The 11558-nt window shown below is 42.1% G+C and overlaps 1 protein-coding gene across 1 annotated transcript in view; it reads left to right on the forward strand.

The window, feature by feature from the left end:
- Window positions 1-11340, forward strand: part of LOC138657732 (carbonic anhydrase 15-like) — a 57726-nt gene extending 46386 nt beyond the window's left edge. Inside the window, exon 8 of the mRNA XM_069745412.1 lies at window positions 10903-11340. Within this exon, the coding sequence (XP_069601513.1) occupies window positions 10903-11109 (207 nt within the window). The 3' untranslated portion in view covers window positions 11110-11340. The remainder of the gene's footprint in view (window positions 1-10902) is intronic.
- Window positions 11341-11558: the final 218 nt, after the last annotated feature.

Consider the following 11558-nt stretch of genomic DNA (forward strand, 5'->3'; position numbering starts at 1 on the left):
CTGAGATAACATATGTATACACAACCATGGCATTTAAGTCATAATGGACTTAAAAGAAAGGTTCAAACAAAGTATGATAAAACTAAAGTAGTATATCATATTCACAAGGATAACTGACTAGTTTAAACCTCTAGAAGGCGCCTGGCAGCACGGCAGCAGGATTTACCCACCCTCTATAGATCAACCATGGCAACATGTATAGCAAGCTAACATGCTACATTTCACATCTTCTTTACCTTTACCTTTTTGTGCTAGAGGTTTAAACTAGTCAGTTATCCTTGTGAATATGATATACTACGTTAGTTTTATCATACTTTGTTTGAACCTTTCTTTTAAGTCCATTATGACTTAAATGCCATTATTTTGAGGATTTGGACTGTATTGTTGTAGGTTTAAATGCTCTCTGTTTTGGAAGCAAAAAAACTTGATTTTGGAAGAAAATATTTATAGGTTGTATCATGGCCGCATTGGCTGCCATGTCTGATAGTACCAAAACCCAACCGTCAGATAAGACCCCACAAGAGCTTGGGACTGTCTCTCCACTGGGGTTTCTGACCCTGACTCTCAGGGGTGTGATCACCCTGGGTGCTGCCACCACCTGGCGAGGCTGGTTAGCTGCTGACTCCTTTTTTCCCTCAGTCCAGACCAGAAAGAATGCGACCGCAAACCAGCCTCGCAGTCAATCTTCCTTCGGGAACAGGATATTTTCTCTTTCCTGTAAACTGGGCCCTGCCAGAGGGATTCGGCATTGACATAAACTTTGTGCCTCTTCCATGAGAAACCTGTAGCCATGTGCGCGCATATAGTGCTTCATGTTTCCCCCGGACATTTGTTGCTTCAACATTGTCCCTTTGGAGCCATCTAGTGGGGCCTGGCCCACTACTCCCACTCCTTTTTAGTTTGAACCATAGCCGCGATCCACTTTGCCCGAGTGGTGATGGAACTACTCCCTGGATTGGGGTCCACCTCTGAGTTTGGGTAGTGTACTCACCGACATCTGAGCCTGCAAGGCTACCAGACTTTTTGGTCTCCTCTTTGGTCAGTTACAGGTCAAGCTACTCCTTTGATCCCTTAGTTTCCTTTGCTGTGGTTAACGCAAAATGGCAGCACTGCTTACAGACACTTCCTACTGTTACTTGAACTTGTCCCTATCTGCCTAGCTAAAAGAAGTTGTCTCTTTTCCTAACGCTAAGCCCCTCTCACACTGGGCTGGTCCCAATACTTAACTCTATCCTCAGCCTCATGTAGCTACCCAACTACAGTCAACTACCTTATGCTACCTATTTTATGTCCTAGGGCCTAAACTATGTCTATTCCCTCACTTATCCAACAGTGTACACTACCAGCATTACTTATACACTATACAGCTAAACATATTACACTTCATATGACACATTACATATACAAAAGACAAAGGTCGCAACGAGATTAGTGACTTCAGGGGAAGGAATGTAACAGTCCAGTCCACACCCCTTACAAATATACATACACAGCCATGGTACATACACACACACACACACACACACACACACACAGCTCTTCTACATGCACATATAGCCAAACACACACCGCTCTGCTGCAGCACATATAGACAGACACACACAATGCCACCAGCACATCTACACACACTCACACGCTATACTTGTCACATGTTGCAGCTCAGTGATCACCATTGTTGTTTGCAGTGCTAGGGTCCTGGGTTCAAATCCCACCAAGGACAGAATCAGCAAGGAGTTTGTGTGTTCTCCCCGTGTTTGTGTGGGTTCCTCGGGGTTTTTTGGTTTCACATTCCAAAGACATTGTGATAGGGAATTTAGACTGAGACAAATTCGGCACAGCGATGATAATGTATGTAAAGCACTGCGCAATATGATAGCGCTATATAAGCAAACCATAATAATAATGTGACTGCTCACATGACCTGAAAGGTCCTTGAGTTAGTCGGGTGGAAGGTCCTTCAGCTGTTCAGATTGTATTGGTCCCAGTGGCTTCCTCTCCTGCTCTGCACCAATCAAATACATCAGTGTGCGGCTAGGAGAGAGCAGCTCTCTCTTTGATCAGGAACGATGCGTTCTCCTCCATCAACGGAAGCTGCCTTCAGACAATAAGACATGCACACTTTTTGGCAAGGGCTTTTCTTAAAAAGTTAGAAAAGTAAAAAAAAGTTAAAAAGTGCGTCGTAGGCCATATTCACACTTGCAGTATTTGGTCAGTTCTTTTTCTCATTATTTGTAATCTAAAATCAAGAGTGGAACAATCAGAGGAAAAGTATAATAGAAACACGTCACCACTTCTGCATTTTTCACCCACTCCTGCTTTTGGCTTACAAATACTGAGGCAAAACACTGACCAAATACTGAATGTGTGAACGTGGCATGGAAGCAACGCATGTACAAAATACTGATGACAACCACTCACAACCTACCAATATTTGGAGGGGTTGATTGCTTAGTTTGGAAATAGCACACAAATAAGGCTTGTATAGGGCGTTGGTCACACACAGTTAAGGTACCTTTACACTAAATGACTTACCAACGATCACGACCAGTGATACGACCTGGTCGTGATCGTTGGTAAGTCGTTGTGTGGTCGCTGGGGAGCTGTCACACAGACAGCTCTCTCCAACGATCAGGGGAACGACTTTGGCATAGTTGAAACTGTCTTCAACGATGCCGAAGTCCCCCTGCAGCACCCGGGTAAACATCGGGTTACTAAGTGCAGGGCCGTGCTTAGTAACCCGATATTTACCCTGGTTACCATTGTAAAAGTAAAAAAAAAAAAAAACACTACATACTCACATTCTGATGTCTGTCACGTCCCCCGCCGGCGTCCACAGGGTTAAAACTGCTTTCGGCAGGAGCGCTGCTAATGCACGCGCTGCTGCCGAGAGTTTCCCTGCACTGTGTCAGCGCCGGCCGTAAGGCAGAGCACAGCGGTGACGTCACTGCTGTGCTCTGCTTTACGGCCGGCGCTGACACAGTGGACGCCGGGGGACGTGACAGACATAAGAATGTGAGTATGTAGTGTTTTTTTTTTAACTTTTACAATGGTAACCAGGGTAAATATCGGGTTACTAAGCGCGGCCCTGCGCTTAGTAGCCCGATATTTACCCTGGTTACAAGTGAACACATCGCTGGATCGGTGTCACACACGCCGATCCAGCGATGACAGCGGGTGATCAGCGACCAAAAAATGGTCCTGATCATTCCCCAACGACCAACGATCTCCCAGCAGGGGCCTGATCGTTGGTCACTGTCACACATAACGAGATCGTTAGCGGGATCGTTGCTATGTCACCAAAAGCGTGACGTTGCAATGATATCGTTAACGATATCGTTATGTGTGACGGTACCTTTAGTGCATAGTGTTTTTCTTATAGCCTAATAGTGACGCCTATGCTATTAGATGAGGCAAGCTGCCCAGCATTATATAAGTGCACCCCACTGAGACAGACATCCTAGTTTCTTTGGTGAATTGAGTTAAATAAACACCCAGAAAACTTCAGTAAAAATAGACCCCAAAAATGCTGTTAAACCACTAAAATCATCAAGATAGAGCTCACGAAGCAACAAAACAAAAAACTTTAAAAAAGAATTTTCAGGAACAAAAATGCTGACATTACCTGAATCATCTTCCTCTTGAAAATTTGTAGGGGTTTACATGCCTGAAAAAAAGATGTGGGCACAATGTTTCCTGAGGTGGTTTCCACTAGAAAACTCATAATTTTTGATCTCCTCAATGAACTCTGAGTACACATACCCACACATACTTAGGCTATGTTCACATTATATTTTTTTTGAGGCAGTAAAAAATGACAGGTTTTTCAAGCAGAAACCACTTCAGAAAACACTTGCTTTTTTTTTTGTCCCAACTGCATAGAAATACATGCAGCCGCACACTCCGGTCCCAAGTGGCGGCAGCAGTGCCAGGTATTGATGCGAGAGACTCACGCAAGTTTCTCGCATTGCACTCACAAGTGTGACCCCGGCCTTACTCTTTCATTTAAGGGCAGCACGGTGGTGCAGTGGATAGCACAGCAGCCTTGCAGCGCTGGAGTCCTCGGTTCAAGCCCCAATAAGGACAACATCTGCAAAGAGTTTGATGTTTGCGTGGGTTTCCTCCGGGTTCTCCAGTTTCATCCCACATTCCAAAGACATACTGATAGAGAATTTAGATTGTGAGCCCCAACAGGGACAGTGATGATAATGTGTGCAAAAAAACTGTAAAGCGCTGCGGAATATGTTAGTGCTATACAAGAATAAAGATTATTATTTATTAACATTTTTTTACGTTTTTCTAGTGTTTTTTTCAATAGTTTTTAGGTGCCTCTTTCTTTTTTTGCTGGGGGGGGGGGGCGTTAATTTCTAATTTTATGTCCATTAAGCAAAGAATTTAATTCTACATTTTTTTGAGGCAAGAAAGGTTCACATTGATTCCTATTGTAAAGCATGGAGCATCTTCATAAAGGAAAAGGCCTGAAGAATTGACAGCTTACTTCTTTTAACTGCTTGGCATTTTGGAAAACTGAAGTAGTTAAAAACCACTCAAAAGCCTGAACATATGAACAGCAAGTTGTTCAACAATAGTAATGAATAGGAAGAGACTTTAACCCCTTCCCGACCTTAGACGTATCCATAGGTCCAGTTGGGAAGTACTTCCCGACCTTGGACGAATGATTATGTCTTGTCGATTTCGCACGCATATGAGCTGTGCACGCGCGATCGCCGCTGGATGTTCAGCTGACACCCAGCACTCGCCAGCACCGCTCCCGGAAGTTTAACTCCCTAAATGCTTTGATCGATATAAATCTACATCTAGATCAGTTCTTGGGTTCACTTGTGGGTGGTTTCCACTGTTTAGGCACATTGGGGGCTCTCCAAATGGCGTCTACTCTCGATTGTACTCAATTTTGTGTTCAAAAAGTCAAACGGTGCTCCTTCCCTTCTGAGCCCTGCTGTGCACCTAACCGGTAGTTTTCCCTCAGATTTGGAGTATCGGCATGCTCAGAAAAATTACACATTTTCTCCTGTTACCCTTGTTAAAAAAAAAAATTGAGTGTTAAGTAAAATGTTCATTTTTTCCTTTCATATTGCTTCAGTTCCTGGGAAGCATCTGAAGGGTTAATACACTTTTTGAATGGGGTTTTGAGCACCTTTAGGGGTGCAGTTTTTAGAATGGTGTCACTTTTGGGTATTTCCTGCCATACAGTCCCCTCAAAGTCACTTCAAATGTGATATGGTCCCCCCCAAAAAATGGTTTTGTAAATTTTGTTGGAAAAATAAGAAATCGCTGGTCACCTTTTAACCGTTAAAAAAAAATCATGTTTCAAAAATTTGTGCTGATGTAAAGTAGACATGTGAGAAATGTTATTTTGTGTGACATAGCTCTCTAGTTTAAGGGTATTATAATTTGAAAATTGCTAAATTTTTCAAATGTTAGCCAAATAAATTTTTTTTCCACAAATAAACGCAAGTCATGCAGTACAAATTTTACCACTATCATGTAGTACAGTATGTCATGAAAAAAACAGTCTCGGAATCAGTGGGATCCGTTGAAGTGTTCCAGAGTTATAACCTCATAAAGTAACACTGGTCAGAATTGTAAAATTTGGCCTGGTCATGAAGGTGAAAACAGGCAAGCGGTTAAAGCCTTTCCCTGCGTGTTTTTCAGACATTTTTGTAGGCAACTTGCTTAAAATGCCAGTAATATCATACTCTTAGGCCACGTTCACATGTTCAGTATTTGGTCAGTATTTTACATCAGTATTTGTAAGCCATAACCAGGAGTGGAACAATCAGAGGAAAGGTATAATAGAAACACGTCACCACTTCTGTATTTATCACCCACTCCTGATTTTGGCTTACAAATACTGATGTAAAATACTGACCAAATACTGAACGTGGCCTCACAGTCATTACTTACTACAAAGTAAGAGCACTACTATCACTCCCCAATGCTCCTTGACTAAGTCTGCTCTGCACACACACGCTCCCCAAATATGCAGCAGAGCAGGTTGTCAATCAAGGTGCAGGTAGAGTGAATAAGTGCGCTCACTGCATAGTGAGCAGTGACTGGTACCCTACACTAGCCCGTCCTGTGACAGGAAGTGAGTTAAACAGCAACTTGATTTTATCCATGTAGACACTGTATAAGTAGCACTGTCAAGTTTGATTAAAATTCTATTTCCGTCAGAGTAAAAGGGCTCTCGATGTGGTGGAAATGGTTCCTCTTTACATTACGTGAAGGGGCCTACTTTGAAATCATTGGGGCCCCATATCAAAAGTCATTAATGTGACCCCCTACAAAACAAAATTGTCGAAGAAGACTGGGTCATGGTGCATAGTCATAGTCACAGAAGAGCATATCTCCAAAGGATTTGCTCACACTAGCAGATAGATTTGTCTTGGACCATTGTTGTTCAGTGAGGCAGTGCAGGTCTGAATATTTTTTCTCAGCTGTAATTGGCATGAGAAAAAAAATTGCAGCATGCTGCGATATCACTCAGAAATCGGTACAGTGAGAGAAAAAAAATCATATGCCATACGGACTATCAGTATGGTATCTAAGTTTTACGGATACATTACAATTCTGTAACATAGGAAACTGTAAATAGTCCTCTAAATGATTAGTACCTGCTGAGTAAAAGAACATTGCATACAGCACACGGATGACAAATGAGAAGAAATCGTCCCAATCTCCTGGTTGAGAATGGGACTAAATTTTTTATATACTATTGTGAGTGTAACCAAAGGCAGAGAGAAAGACATGTATTGTGGCACTTGCAAAGTAATTTTGACTCTATTGAAGCCTCTTAGTGTTCTCACCCAATATGGTATACCTTCCGTGGACCCTACAAAGTATTATGTTAACAAAAATACCCCCGAAACATCGTAGATTACATCTACATATGAATTTCTCCACAGTATCCCCCATACGCACCATATGATTATGTCACAGTAGCCCATCCTCCCTCACAAGGTATGATGCCCCCACAGTGCTCCCAACACAGAAGGACACTTTTATCAAAATGATGTTCTAAAAGTTCCTCCACACACAATATGAGGCCCCATTAACCCCAACACAGTATGATATCACCATAGTTTCACAATTCAGTGTGATGGCTCCCAAAGTCCAATGACACAGAATGATGGTCCCCACGGTCCCACAACACAGTATGATTGCCCCCATAGTCTCTCAACACAGTATGAGAGCCCCCAACAGGCACTCAACACGGTATGATGGTTTCTAACAGCCACACAACACAGTATAATGGCCCACACACAGCATTCCACACAGTATAATGCCCCCTATAACCCTTCATACCATGTAATGTACCCTACATAGCCCTTCACACAATATAAATCGCCCCATAACCCTCCATAGAGTATAATGGCCCTAAACAGCCCTCTGCATAGTAAAATGGCTCCCACACAGCACCCCACATAGTATAATTGCCCAATACATCCCTCCACAAAGTATAATAACCCCTTAACAGCCCTCTACATAGAATAGTGGCTACCACTCACAGCCTTCCATGAAGTACTATGACCCCCCACAGCATGATAGCCCCCAACAGCCAAGGTACCAAAATTGGATGCAGCTGGTGATTTTATTTGTGTCAATTATTTTGGAGCATTTTTGCAACTTGTTGTGTAATGTATGACTTTACCAGCTAAAAAGTCGTACGATCAGTTAAAGATAGAAAAAAAAACAATTTGGGCCTTTATGCAAAATCTATGAATTGAGTGCACCATTTTAATAAATTTAGCACAAAAATCATCTGCAAAAACAAGTGAAAAGGAAAATAACTTAAAAAACACAAAATATGAATCAGGCCTTATAGGATGCAAGTAAGAGGTTATGATGATAGGTTGTGGCCATTATTAGGAAACAGGTCATGTATTGAATTGTAAAGGGTGAGAAAGGATGTATTAGAAAGTACGAAGATATATAGGAAAGTACAGAACCGTGGATGGTTTTGTGAATGGAAACTAGAATGCTCAACTATCATTTAGTTTGTATAAGCATATTGTCACGACTCTGTTGTCAGGTGTCCCAGGACCAGGGGCTTCTTCCCTGTTCCTAACGCTAGGGCACCCTAACTCACAGTGTTCCCTGGAAAACTTCTGATGGTGAAGATGCCAGGGCCACGTACCTTGCTCCTGAATCCCCCCTCAGTCTGTACCCTTTCCCCACCCAGGGAAGTGGGGAGTAGCAGTGTACCGTAAAACACCAACCAGACTAAAAAGGTAATATGAACAGTGATAAAGGAAAATACCAATCATGCAAATATAAACATAAACAACATAGGTAAACCCAGGGGAGTCAAGGATGGGGTTAAACCAAAGTAGGAGAAGAAAGGAAATTGTCACGCACAAAACCTAGAAACAGTTACAGATAAATCCACCAAATGCGTTCTCCAATAACAACCACCAAGAACCACAAGCCATGCAGCAAGGGCTAACTCTGACAATGAGTGCTATCCAGGGGCCAGTTTATATAGGAGATGGTAGTGGCGAACAGTGTACAGCTGGCAGCCTTGATGCAGGAAAGCTTCCAGGTGCTCTCAACTGAGCAGATTAACCCCTGCACTGCTATTAGAAACTTACATGTAAACTTACGTTTAATATGAAGGTGAAATGCTTCCAATCCGTGCAGGAGTAGGAGAAATCAGATGCTGCGGTCTTCTGGCTTCTCTCTGTCGCGGTAAACCTGTGACACAGATATTGCGGTGACTGTCATACCTGGCCAGTGATCCAGTTATAACCTTATTATATATACATAATATAGAAAATGTCCTTATAAATAAATTCTTCAATTCCTTTAATACCTTGTCATGACTGGGAAATGTTCAGGTTTTTGCGCTTTCAATTTTTTACTCCCTCTCTTCCATCAACATTTCTTGTCTATCAACATAGCCAAATGAGAGCTTGATTTCTGTAAGACAAATTGTGCTTTTGAAAGACACAATTTACTTTACCATGTAATGTACAGGCAAGAGAGTAAAAAAAATTAAATTTCAAGTTTTGTGAAACCGTAAATAAAAATTACATTTCCATCATTGCTTTTTGGATTTTACAGCATTCATTAGGGTGGCTCTTTGATTCTTCAGGTGAGAACAGTGATACAAAACGCAAAGGATTTTTTTGATATTTGAGTGGTCAAAAATTTCAGAACCGTTGTAAAAAATTTTTTTTGCTTTGTGTCACCATTTTATGAGACCCATAACTTTTTAATTTTTCCATCAATGGAATTGTGTGAGGGCTTACCGTTTTTTTCTGACTATAAGACGCTCCCAAAAATGTGGAGGAAAATGGGGGTGCATCTTATAGTCTGGATGTACTTGCTCTGGCTGTGGATGGGGAGGTGGGGGAGCTGCAGTGGCGGATCAGCGGGTCACAGGGTCAGGAGCCAGCTGCTGCGGCTTACACCTGCACCCACTGCTAAAGAGAAATTAATATTCACTGCTCTCCACACCAATGGGAGTGGAGAGCAGTGAATATTAATTTCTCTTTAATAGATTTTTATTTACTGTCCAAAAACAAAAAAGCAAAACAAAAATTTAGTCCACTATCTTTTTGATCTAATATTGGAGATACCAAGGGATGCTGAGGTAAGAAGAGGCTGCTCAGACTGCTTTCCACAATCTTTGTGATCTCATACTGAAGATACCAGGGGTGCTGAGGTAAGAAGAGGCTGCTCAGACTTCTATCCACCATCTTTTTGATCTAATACTGGAGATAACAGGCGTGTTGAGGTAAGAAGAAGCTGCTTACATGGCTGTCCACCCTGTCTATCTGACCTAATGCTGTAGATACCAAGGGATGCTGAGGTAAGAAGAGGCTGCTCACACTACTGTTCAGCCTGTCTTTCTGATCTAATACTTGGAAAAGCAGGGGTGCTGAGGTAAGAATAGGCTGCTCACACTGCTGTCTATCTGATCTAAGACTTGGGTATACTGATAGATCACAGACTGCACATGAGTCAACAGTGTGATGCAGCAGCAAAAAAGGAAAACATAGTTCTAGGATGTATTAAGAGAAGCATAGAGTCTAGATCACGTGTAGTAATTATCTCCCTCTACTACTCCTTGGTCAGGCCTCATCTGGAATACTGTGTCCAGTTCTGAGCACCACATTTTAAAAAAAGGGATTGAAAAACTGGAGCAAGTTCAGAGAACAGCTACCAGGATGGTAAGCGGACTGCAAATATGTCCTATGTAGAACGGTTAAAGGATCTGGGAGTGTTTAGCTTGCAACAAAGAAGGCTAAGAGGAGACTTAATAGCTGTCTACAAATTTCTGAAGGGATGTCAGAGTGTAGAGGGATCATCCTTATTCTCATTTGCATATGGAAACATGAGAAGCATTGGAATGAAACTGAAAGGTAGAATATACAGATTAGATATTAGAAAATACTTTTTGACAGTGAAGGTGTTCAATGAGTGGAGCAGGCTGCCACGAGAGCTGGTGAGTTCTCCTTCAATGGAAGTCTTCAAACAGAGGCTGCACAGACATCTGTCAGAGATGGTTTAGTGAATGCTGCATTGAGCAGGGGGTTGGACACGATGACCCTGGAGGTTCTTTCAACATTCTATGATTCTCTGATTCTATTACTGGAGAAGCCAAGGGGTGCTGAGGTAAGAAGAAGCTGTCCATCCTGTCTGATCTTGAGATACCAGGCGTTCTGGGGTAAGAAGAGGCTACTCACACTGCTGTTGTCCTGTCTATCTGACCTAATACTTGACATACGTGGAGTGCTGAGGTTAGAAGAGGCACATTAGAAGATAGGGAAATTTTAACTACAGTCTGTAATATCTAGGTGTTCCTCTCATGCTAAAATAAGGACATGTATAAATCTTTATTCTATGCCACATAATGATTCTTCCGTATTGTGTTTACAGCTTCGAATCCTGACAGACACAGCCTATTTCTCAGCTCAAGGAGAAGTTCGTCAAAAAATGACTGAAAATTTCCGACCACCTCAGCCACTTAAGGGTCGCAAAGTATTTGCTTCTAAAGATGCCACTGTCAGTTCTTCAGCTGTGCTCCAGGCCTCAGTATTAACCCTGACTTTGTTATACACAACAGCCAAAATATTTCAAGGCTAGAGTCGCTATCTTAGCAGTTGTTCTTTTCTGAAATTTCCCAACTGGACTGAACGCATTGAAAAATGAAGGGAGTGTAGAATGCATCACATATAAATAATGTGTCTGCATGCAAGTCGTCACACATCAGTGAACACACTGGATAAACTATGGAACTGTTACACCACGAAGAACACCAGGCATCAATGAGACTGTCCCCATGTATGCATTTATAAAATGCTAGCTATCAACGATAACTGTCATGAGGTGTGCTCATTCCTTGCTCATAATCTAAATCAGTGTTTCTCTTAAAGGGAACCTGTCCTCAAGATTGTGCATGGTAGTCTATGGACAGACCAGTTATACCGCATACAATGATACCTTGGTTGATTAAATCCGTCTTGTGGTTGTTGATTAATCTTTATTTTCAGTTCTGAGTTTAATTATTTGCTCGTGCTCCAGGGCTGCCTGTG

This window comes from Ranitomeya imitator, chromosome 1 (assembly GCF_032444005.1).
Source record: "Ranitomeya imitator isolate aRanImi1 chromosome 1, aRanImi1.pri, whole genome shotgun sequence".
Taxonomy (NCBI): domain Eukaryota; kingdom Metazoa; phylum Chordata; class Amphibia; order Anura; family Dendrobatidae; genus Ranitomeya; species Ranitomeya imitator.